Here is a 24,764-nt window from a genome sequence, read left to right as displayed (position 1 = left end):
TGCTTTTCAATGGACTAGTGCATAGAATAGTCAATCGACAAGTCAATAGTCCAACTCATGAACTTGTTAATACACTAGTCCATAGAATGTCTCATAGACTAGTGAACAGATGAGTCAATAGACTAGATAAATCAGTAGATTTGTCTGCTCCATAGTATAGTCAAAAGACTTGCCCAAAAGGCCTGTCCATGGACTAGTCCTTAGAGTAGTTAAAAGACATTATAGTTAATAGACGAGACACTATACTAGTCAACAGGCAAGGCAATAGACTAAACAATAGACAAGTCAATATAGATTAGTCAATAGCCTAGACAATAGTTTAGACAATAGACTAGTCAATAGACTAGACAATAGACTAGTCAATAACCTAGACAATAGACTAGTCAATAGACTAGTCCATAGACTAGTCAACAGACTATTCAGTGACTATGGACTAGTAGATGGATTTGTCTGTTAAATTGATCAGTCAACAGACTAGTCGATGGACTTATCTTAGTCCGCTAGACTAGTTTTTAAACTAGTCCATAGAGTAAATAGACTAGACCATAGACGAGTCCATAGATTAGTCAATTGACTAGTTCATAGACTAGTCCATAGATTTGTCTAGTCAATAGACTATTCAATGACCATGGACTAGTCGATGGATTTGTCTGTTAAATTGATCAGTCAATAGACTAGTCGATGGACTTATCCTAGTCCGGCAGACTAGTTTTTAAACTAGTTCATAGAGTGAATAGACTAGTTCATAGACTAGTCCATGGATATGACTAGTCAAAAGGCTACTCAATAGACTAGACTATATACAAATCAATGACTAGTCCATAAAATAGTTACTGACTAGTCCATAGACTAGTCGATGGATTTGTCTGCTGCATTGATCAATAAACTAGTCGATGGACTTATCAATATACTAGTCCATAGTTTAGTCGTTAAACTAGTCCATAGACGAGTCAAAGATTAGTCCGTAAACGAGTCAATAGACTAGTCTGAGACGAGTCAATAGACTAATCCGTAGACGATTCAATAGACTAGTCCATAGATGAGTCCATAAACGAGACCATAGATTAATTAATAGACTAGTCCGTAGACGAGACAATATGCTAGTCCATAGACGAGTGCGTAGACTAGTCCATGGATTAGTCAATAGACTAGTCGATAGCCCATAAACTAGTCCACGGATAGACTAGTCTATAGACAAGTCAATACACTAGGCCAAAGACTTGTCCATAGGAGAGTACCTATATTAGTCAATTGACTAGCTCATAGATTAATCAATTTACTAGCGCATAGACTAGTCAAGAGACTAGCGCATAGAGAGTCGAGAGACTATCCCATAGGAAATTCAATAAACTTGTGCATAGATCAAATATTTGTTCAATATTCACAATACAAATAGATTTACTAAAACTTTCGAAAATGGGACATCCTTTTTCGAGCTTAAAATAATGTTGTCCGCATCAGCCCGTATCATTATCAGTCTAAAATGTATGCTATATTCGAAGATATTTTCCTTTCCCTTTATTTTGTTCGAAAATACATTTGGAAATCACTTAAAATTAATAAATAAAAATGTTTAAAATTTAAAAATTCGATTCGATTAATTTTTTTTAATCTTTCGATTAATTTTTTTAATCAAACATTTGAAATTGTTGTAGAGATTTGTTTTATTTTAAAAAAATTAATACACAAATAAAATTATTACAAAAAGAAAAACATAAAAAAAATTACATAAATTATTATATGTATATGTAATGTAGTTGTAATTGAAACTTTTAATTATTCTATGTATAACTAGACGTATGTATGTAATGTATGTCTGTCTATTAATTTATTTAAATGTATATAGAGTAAACTTTCTGTATGTATGGTTTATATATAAAGATGATTATGTTAAGATTTGACAGTGTAAGTGTGTGTGTGTGTATGTGTTTAATGTAAAGGTGTAAGTAGTATTTTTATAATGTTTTAAATATTTGTTATTATATTTATTTTTTAGAATTGTTTGATTTATGTTTTTTTTGTATTTTTTATGATTTTTTTTATTATTTTTTTGGACTAAAACGCCATAATACTTGCTTTACTTAGTTCCAGCATCTTAGCTACATTCTATTCTAGAAATATTCTAGAGCTCAATTTATTTAATGCCATTAAATTTGCGGCAGCAGCAGCAGATTTTTTCAAAGGTCCTTTTGAACCTTTTAAAAATGTTTTTATGAAATTTTTTATAATTTTCTGTTGAATGCCAAGAAAAATTTCTCTTATATTAATTAATATAATAATAATATTTTGTTGCTGTTGTTGAGTAAAAGAGAATTTTGAAAAAATCAAAATAATGAAATGCTTTATAATTATATAATGTTCAAGGCAAAATGTCTTTTGTGGAAAAATGATGTTGAATCTGTTGTTAACAGCATCATTTATTAGAAATTCAACTGCCTTAATATTTGTTAGAGTTTGAAGAAAAGGACCTGGACCTGGTTTAGGTTTAGGATAAGGACGAGGTTGTTCTTTAGTATTATAATAATTATTAGCATTTATATATTGAACTACAAAAGCCAGTTGTAGTAATTGTAATAAATAATTTATAGTTAAAATTACTACTAAATTTTGTTGATTTTGTTTTACTTTTTTTAAGTTTAAGTTTAAATGTAATTGTAATAATAATAAAGTTATTATCCAAAATACTAATTGAATTTTTAATAATAATAATAAATATTTTTGTTGTTGCTGTTGTTGTTTTGATAAGATAACTTTAATGATTAGAAGAAATATTTGTAAGAAATAAATCATCTTTAACATTAAAACATCTGGGCTACTGTTCCTGATTGTATGCTTTAGTATATCTTCTTGTTGTTGTTGTTGCTCTTGTTCATGTTGTAGTTTCAATTGTATTGGATATTGGAAAACAAAATTTAATTTTAATGCTGCTTGTTGTTGGTTTAAATCTTCAAATTTAAGCAGTCATTCCGGAAGCGCAAATTCATCTTGTTCTTGAGGTTTCTTTAACCAATTGCCCAAATCCTCACGTCTAAAAGCGGCAAATAGTTCACGTTTGGCAATCTAAAAGTTAAGAAATTGTATATAAATAACTAGAATATTAAAAAAACCTTCAATACAAAAATATTTCAATTTATTTTTGCTTTGAAAAATAAGAAGAAAAAAAAGAAAAGAAAATCATATATAAATAAAACCAATTCATCTCCACCTGATAATCTTTAACTTTAGCCTTTGTCTGCCCGTAATCGGTTTGTATCTTCTTTTCCGGCAAGCCGGGTAAATTCTTCACCAGACTTCCATATTTACGGAAAAACATTTGTTTCGTTATGCGCGATATTTGATTGTTGACCGTTTTGCCGGTCAACGAATTCACCACTTCCACCTCAGTATCACCGGTTGTCCAATTAATACCGAAATTCGGTGCCTTAGCCTGATTGCGCGGCTCCGACGAGGTGAGCTGGGCCAAGCGCGGCTTATTCAGATGATAGGGTGGTGGAAGACCTTGTATGGATTTTTCAATGCGTCCGCAAACAGCACGATACATATGCTCGGGATGTAAAAGACTGCCCAATACTATGGAATGCAAATAGATTGGTTCTATAATAGAGGACAGTAGAGATCCTTGGATGCCGACTATATTCCAGCGTGCTATTTTATCCGAACAAGACATGGTGAGTAGACGATGACCCTGATAAATTAGGTTTTTTTTTTTGTATAAAAAAAGGAAATTTTATTAATAAAATAAATCGTTTGGATTTTTTTTGTAAAATAGATTTGATAGATTTTTAATATTTTTAATTTGCTAGTTATTTGTTAATTTGTTTAACAAGTTTCTGTTTAAATTCTGATAAATTTTAGTTACAAGCTATTAAGCTAAAAAAAAAAAAACTGTAAGAGGTTTTGATTCTAAGAAATCTTTTCGACATTATTATCTTGCATTTAATTATTAAAAAGTAAACTTTTGAATGACTTCCAAGAAATCTAAAATTAATGGAATTATACACGTTGATAAAATGCTAATGCGTCTTCTTAAATACATAGTTATCAATCTATTCAAAACAGATTTATTATTCACAAAATTATTTTACACAAATTATTAATTGATATCTAGAATTGAAGATTTTAAATTTAGAATTCGATTAGAGAGATTCTAACACACATTTGTAGTCAAGTTACATAAGTATCCCATATGGTCTAGTGGCTAGGATATCTGGCTTTCACCCAGAAGGCCCGGGTTCGATTCCCGGTATGGGAAGATATTTTTTTCAACTACTTTTAAAAAATACAAATTATATTTATTCAAATTTGAAAAATAATCTCTACTTAAAAACATTCTAAATTATTTGGTGATGACAAGTAATGCTACCTCATGACATTTAAATTACTTTTATGATAAAAAAGTGAAATTTGGCAACATTGCTGTTGTGATATTATATACAGCTTCCCGAAAAAACTACTCTTAATTGGAGAGTTTTCAATATCCCATATGGTCTAGTGGCTAGGATATCTGGCTTTCACCCAGAAGGCCCGGGTTCGATTCCCGGTATGGGAAGTTTTTTTTTATAAAGTTTTCTATTTAAATTTTAGGAATTTTTAAATTTTTAGAAAAAGGGTCTCATATCTTTATAAAATTAGATAGGTAGATTATTGTTTCTACAAAACTTGTTTATGTCGAATTTCATCGCTATACTGATATTATTAAGGCCGTAAAGAGCGTTAATATTATTTTCTAGAGGGGACCTTATATGGGTGTTAGGACCAATTATAAACTTATGTGCGCCATACTTTGCAAAATCATTAAAAGATATCGTTAAAATAGCAGTTAAATAGAAGAAAGTGAAATTTGGCAACATCGCAAACTTTCTTTAATATATTATGTAGTTCTCGAATTCAATGTCCGTTTATATAAAATTATCTTTAAGCGCAAACCTTTTATATATCCCATATGGTCTAGTGGCTAGGATATCTGGCTTTCACCCAGAAGGCCCGGGTTCGATTCCCGGTATGGGAAGGTTTTTTAGGTAGTGTCGTTTTTAAACTACAGAAAGTTATTATGTTAAAGTTTGGGATTAAAAATCATGTATTTGGATTGAATATCAGAAATTCTAATTCGAATTACAATATACAAAGGATTGTAAGAAAATGATATCGTTAAATATGCAATTACTTACTAGGAAGTGCAATTTGCCAACAGTGTAAGCTTTTTTTGGTAAGAATGTTTTATCCTTTATTTGTCAATTGAAAAATCGTCAAAAAGTTTGAATTAGTTTCGGATATTGGTCTGAATAGAACTTGGTCGAATTTTAAGAAAATGTGAAGTGAAATTTGGCAACTACTTACAACTCCATAGTCGAAATTACTATTTTGAAGTTTGAGAAGTCAATAATTTTTTATATCCCATATGGTCTAGTGGCTAGGATATCTGGCTTTCACCCAGAAGGCCCGGGTTCGATTCCCGGTATGGGAAGATTTTTTTATTATTAAAAATTTGGATTGGATAATTTCGAATATATCAATATTATTGGGGATAGTTAGACTACCTAATTTCCGGTGGGGAGATTCGACGTTGACTGACGAAGTGTGTGTATGTTGTTGTGTGAATGTGTCGTATGGGGGGTTACCAGTCCCGGGTCTTCTTGGATCTAACTGGAGTCGGTCTGTGTACGAAGACCAACCGGAGTCTATAATCTCGTACCACGGCATCCAGGAGCCCCTGGATCATCGTTTTCAGCCTTGGTAGTTGGTGAGGACCTTCGGGCAGTAACGTGGTGGCTGTGGTAAGCTCGGTGTGGAGTTACATTGCAACCGGATGCCTGACCCATAGAAAGGCATTTAGGAGTTTAGATAATCTCCGATCCTGAAGCATGTCTTCGAATTTGTATCTTTTGCCCTTCCTGCCACGGCTTTGTGGCAGATTGGGCAAGAGGTCGACGCATGGTATTCACCCAGTGGTTGAAAATGTTAGAACTGGTTTGTGTAAAGAACAACATTAGTCATCAAATTTATTCCAATTTTATTAGACAATGGTGTAAAAAGGTTAATGTTCTTGTCGTCAGAATCTGGCTAGATATAAATTGGTATCCCATATAGTCTAGTGGCTAGGAAATCTGGCTTTCACCCAGAAGGCCCGGGTTCGATTCCCGGTATGGGAAGTAATTTTTTTAATAAAAATTAGAACAAAATTTATCAGAACTTCCGAAAATTGTTAAACAATATACTTAAAACTATTAAATAAATAAAATAGAAAAAGTTTAAAAAAAACTTACCTCCAAAACACCATCCCAGGTTTGTATACCATCACTACTCTTAACGGGTATAGTGCCCTCACCAGACTCAATCTTTGTACGCAATTGACCACGGGCTTTTCTATATATTTCGATAACGGTAGTTGGAGTAGCAGGAGTGAAGTAGTAGTGGTGTTTGTTTTAGAGTTTGAATTTGTTTAATTTTTTTTTGTTCAAATTGGATTTTTTTGTCAATACATATAAAAATTATTGGGTTAAAAAAAATTTTTTGTGTTAGAAAAAACAAAAAAAAAAAAAAAACGAAAAAACATTTTTACAGCAACAATAAGTAAAATATGAATTTGTAGTTGTAGTAGTAGAGTAAAAGAGAGTAAGGAATTGTAATGATTTTACAATAAAAACGAAATAAAGACAACAACAATAAAAATAAATAAAATAAATGAAAGAATTAAATTGAATTTACAACCACAATGTTTTCAAACATAGACAAAGTAGCAGAAAAATATTGGAAGAAAGAGCGCGTAAAAGAAAAAAATATATAAATAGTTGTTGTTTGTTATTAAGAAAACAACAAACAAATTAGAAAAAGAGAACAAAATTATAAAAAGAGAGAGAGATAGAAAAGAGAAAACACGTTTTTTAAGTTAATTTTTAATTAAAATTTTGTTTTTGTCTTTAAAAACATTGGGTTTGTTGTCTTTTGGAAATTATTATCAAACAAAAATAATTAATTGGAATAATTAATTAAACTAAAATTAATTTTTGAGAATTTTCAAAAATTCAAGTATTTAAAAATAAATTTTATTTGTGTGTATGCAGACAGCGGGTTGAATTCAGCCATTAAACTGTCAATATCCCATATGGTCTAGTGGCTAGGATATCTGGCTTTCACCCAGAAGGCCCGGGTTCGATTCCCGGTATGGGAAGTTTCTTTTTTTTTTTTTTGGTTTTCTTTCTTATACATTTTCTTTTTCTCATATGTTTTCATTCATTTTTAAATACTTTGGTTTTTGAAAATTTCAGTTCCAAAAATTGTTCTTTTTTTGTTATTGTTTTTTACTCTACTTGTTCTACAAAAGAAATTATTGGTAAATTATCTTTTTAAATTTTTTTTAAGACAAAATTTACTTTTTTTATGTATGTAAAAATTGATTTTTTTATATATTTAATAAAAAAAACAAGGAAAATTATTATATAAAAAAAAGAATATATCAAAGATATTAATTTTTTACCTATTTGGGTGTTTATCAACACTCGAGTCATTTTCGTGGGGACTAAAAATGCGAGCATCCCCACAAGGCGCTGTGTTAATGTACAGATGAAAATGTACACCGGTTTTCAATTTGTACGGGTATTGCGCATTTTCTTGGTTCCTCACGAAAATTGACTGATTTGCTGTTGCTATAAAAATAAATAAAATAAATTTTTGTTTTTATTAATGTCATGGTTTTCTGCTGGCGGTTACATTTCTTTTTTTAAAAAAATAGTTTGTAAAGAGAATGTTTCAAAAACAAACGAAAAAAATCTGTAGGAGGGTGTTAATTATAATTGTTTTTCACTTTTTTTAAAGTAATTTGATTAATTAATAATATGTACGTGTTAATTTTGATAAATATATAATTTCATTATATAAAAAAAGAAGAATCTACTAAATAAAATGAAAAAAAGAAAGTACTTGAGATGAAAATTTTAATTTTTATAAAAACTCAAAAACAGTTTTGGGGCAACAATATTTTTTTAGCTAGTGGATTTTAGTAAGAACAAATGAAAAGATGCTGGTTAACAAAATATTAAAAGAATATATAAGATGGTTTTTAAAAAGATGCTGCAATTTTGATCATACACTCAGTTTTGCTTATATCCCATATGGTCTAGTGGCTAGGATATCTGGCTTTCACCCAGAAGGCCCGGGTTCGATTCCCGGTATGGGAAGTTATTTTTTATTATTGTGCGTTTACCTTCATTTAACACTTTTAAAAACACATGTATTGTTGTTATAATTCACTTTGTTTAAATTATGTTTTGAGTTTAATAATCACATCAATAATTAAATATAATTTTGTTATAAAATGTGTAATAAATTCTGAAATAATTTATGTTGATAATCACTTTGAAATAAATTTTTTATTTTCACATATTTTTTTTTTTTTTTTTTTGAAACACACATCTAACAATCATGCATTTTTCTTTGGTTTTTTTATAAAAAACATAAAATATAATAAAATCAAAAAGAAAAGGTGTCTTTAATATTTTCTATATCCCATATGGTCTAGTGGCTAGGATATCTGGCTTTCACCCAGAAGGCCCGGGTTCGATTCCCGGTATGGGAAAGTTTTTTATTAATTAAATAGGTTAATTGGTTAGAATTGAGAATCTTAGGATTAAAAACAAGTAAAATCAAAACTACAGTCGAAGCTGGGTATAACGAATACTGCTTAAACATGAATACATAAAAACATGCATTCGAAAACATTTTATAACGATTGATAATAAAACTAGTTTTTGATTTAAAAGAGAATCTTCCCTCCTTGGATCTGATCTTATACTATATATATTCAATAATCAATAGAAAAAATACTTCCAAGTATTTTATATCCCATATGGTCTAGTGGCTAGGATATCTGGCTTTCACCCAGAAGGCCCGGGTTCGATTCCCGGTATGGGAAGTTTTTTTTTAAATGCATATTTCAAGAATACAAATTGTTTATTATTCTCACTATTTGTATAAAATATCATGAATTTGTTTGACTTTGTTGTCAGAATCAGATATTAGATAGTATTCTAGAGAACTTTGAACAAGTACCGAAAAATCGTCATGTACATTAAAAAAGTTTGAATTAGTTTCGGATATTGGTCTGAATAGAACTTGTTCGAATTTTATGAAAAATAGAAGTGAAATTTGGCAACTACTTACAACTCCGTAGTCGTAATTATTATTTTGAAGTTTGTGAAGTCGAGGAATTTGTATATCCCATATGGTCTAGTGGCTAGGATATCTGGCTTTCACCCAGAAGGCCCGGGTTCGATTCCCGGTATGGGAAGGTTTTTTTAGTTGGCATTGCTTTAAGAATCGAATTTTAGATATTATTTTTATTAGAAGCTATTTAGATCAGTTGATGGAATATCCTGGATCAAAATATTTATAAAAATGAATTTGAGTTAAATTTTTAAAAGGATATATGTAGGTGAAACTTGGCAACAGTGTAGCTTTACTTTTATTAAATGTCATTGATCATATAGATTTCTATATCCCATATGGTCTAGTGGCTAGGATATCTGGCTTTCACCCAGAAGGCCCGGGTTCGATTCCCGGTATGGGAAGATTTTTTTCTAAAACTTGTTTATACCAAATTCAGATAAAAATCTTCTCCAAGCAAAAAGAAATTTACAAAAATGTCATCCCACCATAGGGGACGGGATCAGACCAAGGCTAACTGTTAAGATTTTACATATGAAGCAGATCGTTCAGTTTTGAGAGTAATTCCACTGAAAGTTTTTACAAAAGTTCAATACTTAAATCAAATTTCTTTGCAGTTCGTTAGATAAAGAAATAATCGATAGTGATTTTAAATTAGCTGAAAGATTTGAAGAAATAAGAGCCAGTTTTCAAGCCAAAATAATATACCAGACACACCAAAGAAAATTATTTACAAGAATAGTTAAACACATAAAGAAATAATAATTATAATGATAATGATGAAAAATATGATCACAACATTTAGATAAAAATTCAAAAATAATAAAAAACCAAAAGCATTAACCAATTATGAACTAATTTCAATAAATAATTAAAAAAATAATAATCATTAACATCATAAAATACACACAAGCAATTTGAAAACAAAATATTCAGTTACATACACAATGTTTGGGGATTTTTTTGAAAATGAATCTAAAATGATTTTCGGGTTAGAAAAATTTTACACTAAATTGTGGAAAAATAGGAAAACATGCAGCATAAAACAAATTCTTGAAAATTTATATTAATTAAAAATACTATTAAAGTTGATTTTTTTTGTTTCACTTGCAATATGCTAATTAATTATTAAATTTATTTTTATCTATAAATTTTATTGCATAGATTAAGATTAACTTACCCTGATTAAAGTGTAGTTCCAATTGTGCATACAAATATTTCATGAAACAACGACGTGATACAATTTCAGCATGTGAATCATTAAGGACAGTGCCATTAATGCTCATGTGCTCACCACTGACACATTTAGTACCAGTAGATACGGAAATGACCTAGAAAAGTATATAAAAGTTAAATAAATGTTTGGGTAACAAATTGAAAATTTTCTAAAAATTTTTAAATCAAATTAAAATAATATGAAGAAACTATCAGTATCTCCGATTTCTGGCCATATATAATATATTTATAAATACTGAATATTCAAAGTTTGAATATTGAAGTTGAGTTTAATTAAAATGCAAAAATCATGTAAAGAAAATATGTAAATTCTTTTGCCTGAATAACAAATAGATGTTTTAAAAGATATTTTAAAACATCTATTTGTTATTTTTTAAAAGATATTTTCTAAGTGACAACACAATACACAACATATGTAGGGGTCATTCCCCAAGTATTGGTCCAAAAAAAAAAAAAAAAAATGATTTGTTAACAAACTAACTTGGCGCTAATGCCAATTTCTCGGTCGATGGAGGGACATGCTATTTAATCCATTGAGATCATTTTAGGTTTCATTGAATCCAATGGCAGATCTATATCGAACAAGAGATACGGCCTATTCTATAGTCTAGTCTTCAGTCTAGACTATAGTATAGTCTATAATCTAGTCTACAGTTTAGTCTATAGTCTAGTCTATATTCTAGTCTACAGTCTATTCTATTGTCTCGTCTATAGTCTGGTCTATAGTCTAGTCTATAGTCTAGTCTATAGTGTAGTCTAGTCTATAGTCTAGTCTATAGTCTAGTCTATAGTCTAGTCTATAGTCTAGTCTATAGTCTAGTCTATAGTCTAGTCTAGTCTATAGTCTAGTCTATAGTCTAGTCTATAGTCTAGTCTATAGTCTAGTCTATAGTCTAGTCTATAGTCTAGTCTATAGTCTAGTCTATAGTCTACAGTCTAGTCTATAGTCTAGTCTACAGTCTAGTCTATAGTCTAGTCTATTGTCTACAGTCTAGTCTATAGTCTAGTCTACAGTCTAGTCTATAGTATAGTCTATAGTCTAGTCTATAGTCTAGTCTATAGTCCAGTCTATAGTCTAGTCTATAGTATAGTCTATAGTATAGTCTATAGTATAGTCTATAGTCTAGTCTATAGTCCAGTCTATAGTCTAGTCTAGAGTATAGTCTATAGTTTAGTCTATAGTCCAGTCTATGGTATAGTCTAGTCTATAGTATAGTCTATAGTCTAGTCTATAGTCCAGTCTATAGTCTAGTCTATAGTCCAGTCTATAGTCTAGTCTATAGTCTAGTCTATAGTCTAGTCTATAGTCTAGTCTATAGTCCAGTCTAGTCTATAGTCCAGTCTATAGTATAATCTATAGTCTAGTCTATAGTCTAGTCTATAGTCTAGTCTATAGTCTAGTCTATAGTCTAGTCTATAGTCTAGTCTATAGTCTAGTCTATAGTCTAGTCTATAGTCTAGTCTATAGTCTAGTCTATAGTCTAGTCTATAGTCTAGTCTATAGTCCAGTCTATAGTCCAGTCTATAGTCCAGTCTATAGTCCAGTCTATAGTATAGTCTATAGTATAGTCTATAGTATAGTCTATAGTCTAGTCTATAGTCTACTCTATAGTCTAGTCTATAGTCCAGTCTATAGTCTAGTCTATAGTCTAGTCTATAGTCTAGTCTAGTCTATAGCCTAGTCTAGTCTATAGTCTAGTCTAGTCTATAGCCTAGTCTAGTCTATAGTCTAGTCTATAGTCTAGTCTATAGTCTAGTCTAGTCTATAGTCTAGTCTAGTCTATAGTCCAGTCTATAGTATAATCTATAGTCTAGTCTATAGTCTAGTCTATAGTCTAGTCTATAGTCTAGTCTATAGTCTAGTCTATAGTCTAGTCTATAGTCTAGTCTATAGTCTAGTCTATAGTCTAGTCTATAGTCTAGTCTATAGTCTAGTCTATAGTCTAGTCTAGTCTAGTCTATAGTCTAGTCTATAGTCTAGTCTATAGTCTAGTCTATAGTCTAGTCTATAGTCTAGTCTATAGTCTAGTCTATAGTCTAGTCTATAGTCTAGTCTATAGTCTAGTCTATAGTCTAGTCTATAGTCTAGTCTATAGTCTAGTCTATAGTCTAGTCTATAGTCTAGTCTATAGTCTAGTCTATAGTCTAGTCTATAGTCTAGTCTATAGTCTAGTCTATAGTCTAGTCTATAGTCTAGTCTATAGTCTAGTCTATAGTCTAGTCTATAGTCTAGTCTATAGTCTAGTCTATAGTCTAGTCTATAGTCTAGTCTATAGTCTAGTCTAGTCTATAGTCTAGTCTATAGTCTAGTCTATAGTCTAGTCTATAGTCTAGTCTATAGTCTAGTCCAGTGCTGCCCATACACACACTGTTACACATTAATTTGTATTGGTAAAGCAGCAGAGAACAAAATGTAACCTAAAATAAAACTGTACTAATAAAATGACTGCAAACTAAAAAGTATATTCTAACTGTCAAATTGATATTATGGATTTTGACGGACAGCGTATATTAAAGTTCATATATAAAAAACTATCAGCTGTGCTCTCTCATTCATCTACATAAATTCGGCTTTCTCAAAATTTTGTTGTTGTATTTCTGTGTGGATTTTAAAAAAGTTGCATACAGATCTTACTTCGACAAATGCTGATCAGCAACTGAGTTGATTTTGTTTTGCAAGTTGAGAGATAATCAACTAACACATGCTCAAATAAGAAAATACACAAGTAAGCTTATAGTGTAGGTGAGTCAACGCAACGTCAGCAGAAATATCTTGCCCTATCTCGCGTGATAGGGAATCGCGATTTTGGGCAACATTGGTCTAGTCTATAGTCTAGTCTCAACAGGCATAAGAGTTATCAGAAACTTAATAAAGCCCATTTGCCTTTCAATGGTTAAAAAATAGTCTATAAACAAATATATATGTACATATAGTCTAAGCTTTTTTAGCCTCACAGTCAAAGCGTTATTCGCTACTAAAGCCACGATACTTTTTATATCTAAATATTTCCGTTCAAATGCATTTCCTTAGTTCCACTATCGACGGATTCTGATATTTTTTTTTTTTTTTTTTTTTGGTTTTTAATTACTTTTTCTTTCATTCTCTTTAACTTACTTGAGCCTCATTGAAATTCATATTTTCTGTCATTACTATGCCGGCCAAAACTTTACGACGCGAATACGATTCCTGACCCTTAATCACTTCCATAAATTTCTCCAATACCAAACGTCCTATGGTATCGGCATGTATTTGTGGTAGTTCCATAGAAGCTGACTTATCATCCATGGGCAAGGGTAAACTCTTCTGTGGATGCATCATAGGGCTGTAGGAGATATTGCACAGCGAAGCAAGAGCTGCTTTAGCGGCAGCATTTTTGGCTAATTTTTTTGAGGGACCTGGAAAGAAAGAGAAATAGATTTTAGATTTTTGGAAGAAATATTTTAAAACACACAAATTTTTGCATTAAAAAAGTCAAAGTTTTATACTCATTGAAACAAAGAAATATTGCAGATCATTAATTTTACAAAGCTTTTACGATTTCTGTAACAAAAGCTTTGAAAGCTTTCTAAAATCTTTAATTACTCAAAATGCATTCATTACATTTTAAAGGGGGTTTAAATGTTTTAAAAAGTTGTAACGTCAAAGCTTAAGATTTGCTGACAGCCAGAACTTCTAATTAAACAATGTTATAAGCAAACAAATTAAGCTTAAAATGTTTTGGAAATTAAACTGTTGTAAGCTTTTGTTATATTTATATATTAAAGCTGCTATTTGCGAAGTTTCTATATAAAAAAACATTAAAACGAAGTTAAAAACTTAAATTTTTATTTTTAAAAACTTTTAGCACAAAACTTTTGGAAAAAGCAAAACAAGATCAAAACATTTTTTTTTCAACTCAAATTTGAGTAAAACGTTTTATTTAAAAAAGAGCAATTCTTTACATTATTTTTTTAAATTCAAATAAATTGTCTTTTCTTACAATTTCTTTTCATATGATTGGCTTTGCCACAGAAATAACAACGAAAAACATTTTTTTCCTTTTGCAAAGCCAATTGAAATGCTTGATCAAAACTTTGGAGATTATGATTTTCTATTAAATATTTTCGCATATCAGCATTTTGCAAACCATTAAGAAATTGTATTAATAAAATGCGATCATCAAACTGACACTGTAAAGCCAAAGATTTCAAAGATACTCCAAATGACTGCAAATTTTTACAGGATTTTTGTTTGTATTGAAAAAATTCCATATCTTTATAAAGACGATAGTTGTGAGCTTTGAAATGATTTTGCAATTTTTCCACCAATGAGGCATATGTAAAATCCAGTTCCGTTTGGGGTTTTAAAAGATCCATTAAGATTTGATAGAATTTCGTATTGGCCATACTGATCAGAAAAGAGATTTTCTTGGCATCTTCAGTTATATTATTAATATTGAATAAATGATTTAAACGTTGTATATACTGTTGGAAATCATTGGTGTAAGGATCAAATAATTCCGTGGAGTTAAGAAAGAGACGTATAACAGAAGCGATATTTTGATCTTCAGACATGTTCGTTTCAACAAATTACGTGCGATTGTTTAGAGTTTTATTTAAATACTGAATGGTTAAATTATTATTTATTGTATATTTTGTGAGTATTTTCTATGATTGTAATTTGAAACTTCTTTATTGTGGAAGTAGAGTAAAGCAAATAATTTTTATTAAAATAAACAAATTGCTGGATCACAAAAATAAACATTGGAATTCAAAAGTATTGCATAAAGTTTTTAAAAACTACAATATTCTAAGGGTTTTATAAAGAGTTTGATATTAAATCTAAACATCAACACAAACATATATAGTGGTCTAGTATATTTGAAGAAAAATTGCAACTTTCATCAATTTTTGTAATAATAAACTAAACATTTGTCCAGCTCACAATCGGTGTGGTAGCATGCTATTGTTGTATGTCGTAATTTTTAATATTTGTTCAATTCACAATGGATTTCGTATCATTGTAAGTCATAAAATATTTTGAAATACAAATTTTTACAACAAAAACAAATCAATAAGTATAGTCGGACATGGCCGACTATATGATACCCTACACCATGGGCAAATTTTTAAAGTTATTTATATTTCATAAAAAATTTGTTAAATTTTACCTTAATCTCGATGTATTTAAGCAATTTATTGATGAAAAACTAAATTTCTAAATGAAGCTTTATATGGGAGCTAGGGTCAAATATGGGCCGATCCTCAAAAAATTGGAAAGAGGTATGTAATTTTATATAAAGGTTAGTTATGCTAAATTTCATCGCGATACTAATGGTTATAAGTAAATTTTTGGACGTTTAAGATATTTTTTAAGGGGGGTTTGTATGGGGACTAGGGTGAAACGAAGGCCGATCTTTATAAAAATTGGCATGGTTATATAAAACTTAGTTGTGCCAATTTTTGGTGTGAAAGTAGTATATTGGACATAGTTATGTGTTAAAAACCCAAAATCGGAAAGTCAGGTTGTATGGGGGCTAGGTGAAATAATGTACCGATTTCAACCATTTTCAATAGGCATTGTCCCTGTGCCGAAAAACTCATATGTTCCAAATTTTATCCAAATATCTTGGAAAATGTGACCTGTAGCTTGAGCATAAGGTTTACATGGACAACCAGCCAGCCGGACGGATGGACGGACATGTCTCATTCGACTCAGAAAGCGATTCTGAGTCGATCGGTATACTTTAAGATGGATGTAGGACCAATATTTTTATGCGTTACAAACATCCCTACTATAGTGGTGTAGGGTATAATTACGAAATACTACGATACAACCATACAACACCGATTATGAACAGTTGTTTTGTTTAGAAAACTGTTATGCTACGACGCCGACTGTGAATTGGACTATTATTTTAAGAGTTTTAAAAGATTTTCTCTTCATTTTTGAGACTGAAAACTTGACTTCCGTGGAAAAAAAATATTTCTAACAAAATGATGATAAAATACTCACCAGTTCCATCAAATTTACTATTATTGACCGTTACTGTCATCTTAAAACGACAATTATTCTGAGCTCCATCTATGGTTGAGCATTCGAAATGTACATCAGTGAATAGTTCATACAACAACATGACAGGTCCCTTGTCCGGTACTTTCTTTTGACCATCAACACTTAATGAACTTTTATTGGAATCTAAGGGAAACACACATACACACAAAAAAAACTAATTAGTGAAGTTCTTAATTAAACTTAAATTAACAAGAACAATATGAATATTTCTTTGCTATTTGCGGGAATGAATGAATTTGGATTGGATTGTTGCCAGGGTTGCTGTTAATTGAGGAAAAACAATGCCAAAATCAAGGAATTGAGGATTAGTTTACAAGGAAAAATTTGTTTAATTTTGAGCATGAGTACATATTGGTTGTGGGAATAAAAAAATAAAAGGAAATAATATTAAAAATAATAAATTATTAAATTTAAAACAAGTAAAATAAGAAAATTTATATATAAAACTCGAAATTAAATAAATATTAAAAATAATAAAAAAAATAAAATAAAAAAGTTATTAATAATTCAAAAGCATAAAAAAGTTTAACACATTTTAAAAAACGTTGTTTTTATAATATAAATACCTGTCGAAATCCTTTTTTAATAAAAACTAGATTTTAAGAATATAACAAATTAAAAATTCATACAAAAAAAATGTCTCAAAGCTTTTTAAACATTTTTTATTTAAACTAATTTCAAAATTTTTCTGTTTTTTTTCTTGCAGGGGGCGGTTGAGACCCTGAACCGATTTCTATCACTCTCGTTTGGATTCTCTGTTGGGCTTGAAACGGTATGTCTATCAAAATTCTAAATTATTCTAAAAATCACGAGTAGTAGTTTGATTATAAGACAAGCTTATAGATTAAATCTTCTTATATAGAGATTTTAACCGATTACTATGGTATGAATGTCTTAAAATTCCAAAAATAATGCGGCCCGATCGAATATTATGCAAGTTCCACTATATAATGTTTATTGCAGTTGATTTCTCTTACCATTACACATATCCGCCAAATTAGCCGTTATCCGTTTAAAATTCTTTTTACTTAAAACCTTAACTTGTTTCAAACTTGTAACCCATAAAACTTTCTGAATCATTAGTTTTAACTCTTGAATATCATGCTTTAAAATTTCAACTTGATAAGACAAATCTCGCTTGGGATCCAAACAATTTTCACAATTATAAACAATATTTTTCTTTTGTTCTAGAATATCGATAACACCAGCATCTTCAATGCCACAACAAATAGTATGAAATTTCAGGTGACAATTGTTACAGGTAACAAATGATCTGCGAATGTTAAACAAACACTTGGCACAGACACCTTTAAGAGAAGGTTTCATGGTAAATGACAACGTTATTTGACGATGGTGTAAAGCGGACTGAAAGTGCATTTGTAAAAAATAAAAGATCAGTTTATTATCTCTCAGTTTGTTATTGTATTACTACGGTTATAAGGGAAAGCCCCTAAATTGAATTATCGTAGTAAACAGGTCTTTGTTGTAGAGCAACTTTTTTATATAATTTTAAACAAAGCAAAAAAATACTTTGTCGACATGTAGTACATAATTCCCCAGTATCAGTTTAAAAAGCTTTGTGTGCATTACTTCTAGTGTTATAAATATATGATTTATTTTTGATTTTAAGGTCACACAGATAGATTTTTTTTGTTTTTATGCATTTTTTATTAGATTATGTTCCAAAATGTTTTATTAATAACAATTTAATTTATGAACCAACATCTTAATGCATTTAGTGATCTTCTTAGGTCAAAGGTTTTTCTTAATGATTTATCATATTGTTATGTAAGCATATATCCCATATGGTCTAGTGGCTAGGATATCTGGCTTTCACCCAGAAGGCCCGGGTTCGATTCCCGGTATGGGAAGTATTTTTTTTTAAATTACCGAATAGCAGAAAGTTTAAATTTCAATAATTTCCGTTACATGGTGATCGTTATGAAATTGTAAGTTTATACAATTCGTTTGTACTGTTCTCTTTCAAATAGAAATATTTTAAACTTAGAAACCTTTATGTTGAGAAATTTTGAAGTAAATCATAACTGTATAATTAAACTTTGATTGCTGTTACAAGTTATATGGTTCAGAAATCCCAAACGAATATCTGATGATTCGTTTGGGGTGCTGCTGTAAATAACCTGATGTCCATTTTATGAATAGACAGAATCATACATTCATGTTATTTCTTAATATCTGGGGGCATCAAATGCAGCGCATTAATGCATTTCCGAACAGGTCCACAATTTCACAAAATTATTATCCAAATATTTTGATTTTCATAGTTTTCCATATCCCATATGGTCTAGTGGCTAGGATATCTGGCTTTCACCCAGAAGGCCCGGGTTCGATTCCCGGTATGGGAAGATTTTTTTAAACTTCAATCAATTGTATTCAATATTAAAATTAAATCTATAAAGTTAGATTTGTATTATACATTATGTTTTCTAAAATAGGAGAAGAATATTAAATATTAATGTTCTTTAAACGTGACAGCAAAATACAAGTGAAATTTGTCAACAATGTATGATTTCATATGTTAAGATTTCTGCTTAAATGTTGTATTTTATAATTAAACAAAATTATGAGGACACATACTCATATCCCATATGGTCTAGTGGCTAGGATATCTGGCTTTCACCCAGAAGGCCCGGGTTCGATTCCCGGTATGGGAAGATTTTTTTTAATTATTAACTGAATATTATAAATCCCTAGATGATATACATTAATTATGGATCAGCATCAAAAGTGTTATCAGAATCAAACTTCATTAACATTTAATAAAAAATTTCTTGAGAAAGTTTTGATCATTGAGATATTTTAAAAGGATATCGTAAAAAAGCGATGAAGTATATGAAATTTGGCAACAGTGTAAACTTTTTATTCTAAGGACTTTTACTTAAAAGATCTACTTTAACTAAAAGATTTTCTATATCCCATATGGTCTAGTGGCTAGGATATCTGGCTTTCACCCAGAAGGCCCGGGTTCGATTCCCGGTATAGGAAGTTTTTTTTATATTTTCGGAATTTCATTGAAATAAATGGGAAAATATCACTTAAATAAAAATTGTGATGGAAATTTGTTAAAATTCTATAGTAGTGTTCACATGGTATGGAAAAGATCTCTGCAGATCGTTAGTATATTATTTGATATTAGTTGGTCTTACAAAAGTTATGTAATGATAATCAAAATATTTAAAATTATGAAATTATTCCTATAGATTCTCCTATATCCCATATGGTCTAGTGGCTAGGATATCTGGCTTTCACCCAGAAGGCCCGGGTTCGATTCCCGGTATGGGAAGTTTTTTTTTTTCTTAATTTTAATATATATTTCTTAAACATTTATAATTAAAAATTTGGAAATATTTAAAGAAACTTTGGCTATGAATATAAAAATATATATGATAATTTTCAAAATTTTTTAAACCGAACAACTTGTATAAAATTTGGAAAAAATAATATTCGAGACTTCTAAGTAATAAATAGCAATCGAAATTTGGCAACTTTGTATATTATTCTCAATTAAAGTTGTTTTATATAGAAATAGTTTTACTGTTTTGATCGCTTATGCTACTATATCCCATATGGTCTAGTGGCTAGGATATCTGGCTTTCACCCAGAAGGCCCGGGTTCGATTCCCGGTATGGGAAGATTTTTTTTTTTCCAAATTTCAATCGAATTTTTCAATCCAAATTTAGATGTGTACATCGTCTCAACTAAATTATATGGCATCAAATGCAGATTTTTTTCAAATTTAAGAAAGAAAATTGCTGAATGCCAAAATCCATGCCGTGACATCACTAATTCTTTTCCCTAGTACATACATATTTTCATTGTTAACCATAAATGGTTTCTTTATAAAAAAAATACTCTTATCAATTGATATATAATAAACAAAAAAATAAATTAAAAAAAAATAATACAGTAGTTTTCCGATTTAACGACCATTCAATTCTACGAACATCGCATTTAACGAACAAGCTAATTTTTCCTATTGACTACCTTAAATAACGAACAAAACTTGTTTTTTGTACTCTGTTTAACGAACTAATAAAAATATTATTATTTAAATGAAGATGAAATGACATTTATCAAAAATAACAAATAACCTAAGTTGTAGCAAAAAACTATACCGTTGTTTTAAGCGGTGCTTTTATACCCAAAACTGTAACACATTCTGGGTTCTTATTAAAATTTTAGTTCGATGTAGCTATGTCCTTCCTTCAGATAATGACTTTAACGCTCAATACTCGCTTAACAATACGAGTACGCCGATGAAATTCGATACAAACATGTTCTATACTAACCGAAATCTCTAACAAATTTTATGGGAATCGGTCCATAATTGACCTTACCCTCCATATCAGGCCCCTTAAGAAAATTACTTCAACGCTCATTACTCGCTTAAAAATACGAGTATAGCGATGAACTTCGAGAAATAACGAGAAATAACTGAATTAAAAATACAGCGATTAAATTCGACACAAATATGGTTTGAAGGTGGGTATATAAGATTCGGAATTTTGTGTTTTGTGCTATTTTTATAAAAAAAAAGAATTAATTTTTATAAAATACATTTAAAAAATATTTTATGTACCTATTTTTAATTATTTTCCTACCAAAAACCCACGTTTTAGTTAGTACTGCATATAACGAACTTTTCAATTTTACGAACAGGCCTGACAACATATGGGTTCGTTAAATCGGAAAACTACTGTAATAAAAAAGAAACACAAACAAAAAAAAAATGAACAAAACAAATACTTGCTTGACTTCATGCTCAATACAAATTTCTGAAACATTAAATCTTCGCTTTGGGTGATTTTATGTTTAGCGGCATGTTTAACATGCTTCAACCAATTGTCAACAAGCTCAACCAATTCACTCTGTGTTAATGCCTCAACATCTAGGGTAGATGTGACGTTAGGGTTTATATTTTTATTATTATTATTGCAACTAGGAGTAGTGGTATTGGATTGTGTTTCGGTAGTAGAAGTTACTGTTGTTAAAGTACCATTATCCAAATGTTCATCACTGGTAAAGTCCAGATTACAGGCCGGTTTCAGCGGAGTCAAAACAGCACCATCTTTGAATTGTATAAAACTGCGTAGAGCAGTAGCAGCAGCCTCTATGCGGGCAATTTTTTTACTACGTCCCTGTCCCAAGTATTTCTGACCATCAACCTGTAAGTGTTAAGAAATACAAAGAAATGCATTAATATTGTTTAGAATAATATGTAAACTGAGGGATTAAAAATAATAATTGATTTCAAGTTCTAAGATGTAGTGAAATTTCAAAACTTTGTTTATATCATTATGCTTAAGATTTTTGTTATTTTGTATATAATAGCATAAGATTTTTAGACCTACCACAGAACAAAATCTTAAGATTAAAATTTATAATATTTATATTTATTTGTTTATTTGTATAAAATTATCAAAACAATTCCAATCCATTTATTTACCACAAAATGTCATTAATTATTGGTAAATCAAGCCTAGACAAAGAAGTAATAAAATAATTCAAGTGTAAATGTACAAAACACATTAAATATAATAAGTATTCGTCTGTGCCGAATTCTTATATACTTACCCTCAGCACCATAATGTACATATATGTATGTATATTTTCACAACCGGTGAAGTGTGTTGTATTGTTGTATGTCGTATGTTAACAACGCTGATTGAGAAGTGGAAAATTATTTTATTACATTACTTTTAAGAAATCTATCTATCTATCTATCTATCTATCTATCTATCTATCTATCTATCTATCTATCTATCTATTTATTTATCTATCTATCTATCTATCTATCTATCTATCTATCTATCTATCTATCTATCTATCTATCTATCTATCTATCTATCTATCTATCTATCTATCTATCTATCTATCTATCTATCTATCTATCTATCTATCTATCTATCTATCTATATATCTATCTATATATCTATCTATCTGTCTATCTATCTATCTATCTATCTATCTATCTATCTATCTATCTATCTATCTATCTATCTATCTATCTATCTATCTATCTATCTATCTATCTATCTATCTATCTATCTATCTATCTATCTATCTATCTATCTATCTATCTATCTATCTATCTATCTATCTATCTATCTTTCTATCGATCTATCTATCTATCTATCTATCTATCTATCTATCTATCTATCTATCTATCTATCTATCTATCTATCATCTATCTATCTATCTATCTATCTATCTATCTATCTATCTATCTATCTATCTATCTATCTATCTATCTATCTATCTATCTATCTATCTATCTATCTATCTATCTATCTATCTATCTATCTATCTATCTATCTATCTATCTATCTATCTATCTATCTATCTATCTATCTATCTATCTATCTATCTATCTATCTATCTATCTATCTATCTATCTATCTATCTATCTATCTATCTATCTATCTATCTATCTATCTATCTATCTATCTATCTATCTATCTATCTATCTATCTATCTATCTATCTATCTATCTATCTATCTATCTATCTATCTATCTATCTATCTATCTATTATCTATCTATCTATCTATCTATCTATCTATCTATCTATCTATCTATCTATCTATCTATCTATCTATCTATCTATCTATCTATCTATCTATCTATCTATCTATCTATCTATCTATCTATCTATCTATCTATCTATCTATCTATCTATCTATCTATCTATCTATCTATCTATCTATCTATCTATCTATCTATATATATATTTGTCTATTATCGAAATCTGAAGAAGTATTTTCGGAACCATTCAAACCTTAAAATATTGTAATGATCATATACATACATATTTTGCTTGATTTCCTTCTGATATTTCCAAACTATCGACAAAACTCTACATCTTTACATAAATTTATGTCTGCAACACATAATAAATTCATTTGTAAATACTATTAACCACTTTAGCACTGATACCGATTTACTAGTACGTACAAGCAATTAGTAGTTTTAGAAATTAGCAATTCTCATAAATACATTTTTGCCACAATATACATACGTACATGTGTGCCAAAGAATATGTAAGTGTTTGTTTCTATATTACAAACACATTACTCGATTAAGACCTTTTACGTCGGATTTCAGCAAAACTATTAAATTGCAAATTGCCGGTTGCCTGATTAAAGCATTTACGAATAATAATTACGATACCTACATAAATGTTTAGCATTAGTGCTAAGTGTATAAGAGAACAATAATTATCATTAAGTAAACGAGAACAGGCTGCAGGGGGGGATAATTGCGGTCATTATACTTTCCTGCTTCGACAGTCTAACTGTGGATTATCTGGGACCTAAATAAAAATTGAAATCAGTATAAATCCTTAATAGTATCTTGAAACCTTAAAACACATCCCTCGTTAATTTATACAACATTTCGATGTCATAACGATAACATTGGCTTTCTTTATCGCAATTTTGGTACTTTAATCCTACAAACAGAGAACACAAAGCTTTAAATTTATGACAAACAAACACAATTTTGAAAAAGATTTCGTGTGACTGACCACACAAACCAACAATTATTGTTTGTTTTCTTTTTCGAAAGTGCTCACAAATTTGTTTTATTTTTCCTGCTTAAAATTCTTGTAATGAAAATAAATTTGTAGTCCTGTTTTTGGGGAAAGAAGGAAAAGTGAACATTGTCCATAAGTGGATATAGCAGCAAAATGCTTTTAAAATCAAAATTGATTAATGTGAATGAGTTTAAAGCTTTGGTTTCAAAAACCCTTTAAACAAGGTTAATGGAGCATTAAGTGTCAACAATGTTTTGTTGCAATCACATGAAATCTAAAAACAGCATTTATGAGGCCAATAGGTAATATAGTATTTAACTGGGAATATGATTTTCAAACACCTAAATATTTTAATACAAATTGAGGTGATTTTTTAACCCAAAATATTAAGAAAATAATTTTAGACAATACCTAGTGTTATATAGAACGTATAATTTTATTTTTAATAATAAAAAACGATAAAAAATAAAAATTCTGCAGAAAATTCGATTTTTTTTTTTTTTTGCAAATTCTGCTACTATTGATCAAGGGATTTTTGCAATTAACTTTTTATTTAACAAATACACTTTGTAGCAATTAAACCCTTTGAAATGTATACGCTTGCTTTTTTCCATAAAAAAACAAGTAAGAAATTATAGTCGGGCGAGGCCGACCGTATAATACCCTACACCTGTCACAAAAATAGAATGTGATTTAGTTTTCATAATAAAGCATTGAAGTTGAATTGTACCTTGCCTCAGATATTCTTAAGCCATTTATT

The 24,764-nt window shown here is 29.7% G+C and overlaps 1 protein-coding gene and 15 non-coding genes across 18 annotated transcripts; 15 read left to right on the top strand and 1 right to left on the bottom strand.

Annotated features, from left to right (window-relative positions):
- Positions 1 to 682: 682 nt before the first annotated feature.
- On the bottom strand, positions 683 to 21,636 carry LOC119611854 (double-stranded RNA-specific editase Adar). 3 transcript variants are annotated; one of them, XM_037967574.1, is made up of 8 exons: positions 21,468 to 21,636; positions 16,391 to 16,573; positions 13,511 to 13,791; positions 10,340 to 10,490; positions 7,475 to 7,643; positions 6,264 to 6,363; positions 3,206 to 3,685; positions 683 to 3,060 (listed from the first exon to the last, which is right to left on the bottom strand). In XM_037967574.1, exons 2-8 carry the CDS (start codon positions 16,509 to 16,511, stop codon positions 2,962 to 2,964), a joined length of 1,401 nt encoding a protein of 466 aa, XP_037823502.1. In that variant the 5' UTR covers positions 16,512 to 16,573; positions 21,468 to 21,636; the 3' UTR covers positions 683 to 2,961. The 3 variants fall into 3 exon arrangements, with proteins under 3 accessions (XP_037823502.1, XP_037823501.1, XP_037823499.1); XM_037967573.1 differs by having other exon boundaries at positions 21,222 to 21,468; XM_037967571.1 differs by lacking the exon at positions 21,468 to 21,636 and adding an exon at positions 17,428 to 17,792.
- Trnae-uuc lies at positions 4,181 to 4,252 on the top strand. Its single transcript has one exon. It is a non-coding gene; the product is annotated as a tRNA-Glu (tRNA).
- Trnae-uuc lies at positions 4,478 to 4,549 on the top strand. The gene has a single exon. It is a non-coding gene; the product is annotated as a tRNA-Glu (tRNA).
- On the top strand, positions 4,937 to 5,008 carry Trnae-uuc. The gene has a single exon. It is a non-coding gene; the product is annotated as a tRNA-Glu (tRNA).
- On the top strand, positions 5,393 to 5,464 carry Trnae-uuc. Its single transcript has one exon. It is a non-coding gene; the product is annotated as a tRNA-Glu (tRNA).
- Positions 7,097 to 7,168, top strand: Trnae-uuc. Its single transcript has one exon. It is a non-coding gene; the product is annotated as a tRNA-Glu (tRNA).
- On the top strand, positions 8,103 to 8,174 carry Trnae-uuc. The gene has a single exon. It is a non-coding gene; the product is annotated as a tRNA-Glu (tRNA).
- Positions 8,501 to 8,572, top strand: Trnae-uuc. Its single transcript has one exon. It is a non-coding gene; the product is annotated as a tRNA-Glu (tRNA).
- On the top strand, positions 8,837 to 8,908 carry Trnae-uuc. Its single transcript has one exon. It is a non-coding gene; the product is annotated as a tRNA-Glu (tRNA).
- Trnae-uuc lies at positions 9,212 to 9,283 on the top strand. The gene has a single exon. It is a non-coding gene; the product is annotated as a tRNA-Glu (tRNA).
- Trnae-uuc lies at positions 9,492 to 9,563 on the top strand. The gene has a single exon. It is a non-coding gene; the product is annotated as a tRNA-Glu (tRNA).
- On the top strand, positions 18,250 to 18,321 carry Trnae-uuc. Its single transcript has one exon. It is a non-coding gene; the product is annotated as a tRNA-Glu (tRNA).
- Trnae-uuc lies at positions 18,745 to 18,816 on the top strand. Its single transcript has one exon. It is a non-coding gene; the product is annotated as a tRNA-Glu (tRNA).
- Positions 19,054 to 19,125, top strand: Trnae-uuc. Its single transcript has one exon. It is a non-coding gene; the product is annotated as a tRNA-Glu (tRNA).
- Trnae-uuc lies at positions 19,683 to 19,754 on the top strand. Its single transcript has one exon. It is a non-coding gene; the product is annotated as a tRNA-Glu (tRNA).
- On the top strand, positions 20,032 to 20,103 carry Trnae-uuc. The gene has a single exon. It is a non-coding gene; the product is annotated as a tRNA-Glu (tRNA).
- Positions 21,637 to 24,764: the final 3,128 nt, after the last annotated feature.

This window comes from Lucilia sericata, unplaced genomic scaffold (assembly GCF_015586225.1).
Source record: "Lucilia sericata isolate MDLA Ls3-8-SP2 unplaced genomic scaffold, ASM1558622v1 Contig001549F_arrow, whole genome shotgun sequence".
In the NCBI taxonomy this organism is placed as follows: domain Eukaryota; kingdom Metazoa; phylum Arthropoda; class Insecta; order Diptera; family Calliphoridae; genus Lucilia; species Lucilia sericata.
Note: the sequence above shows the minus strand (reverse complement) of the source record. Positions and strands in the feature narration are given on the sequence as shown.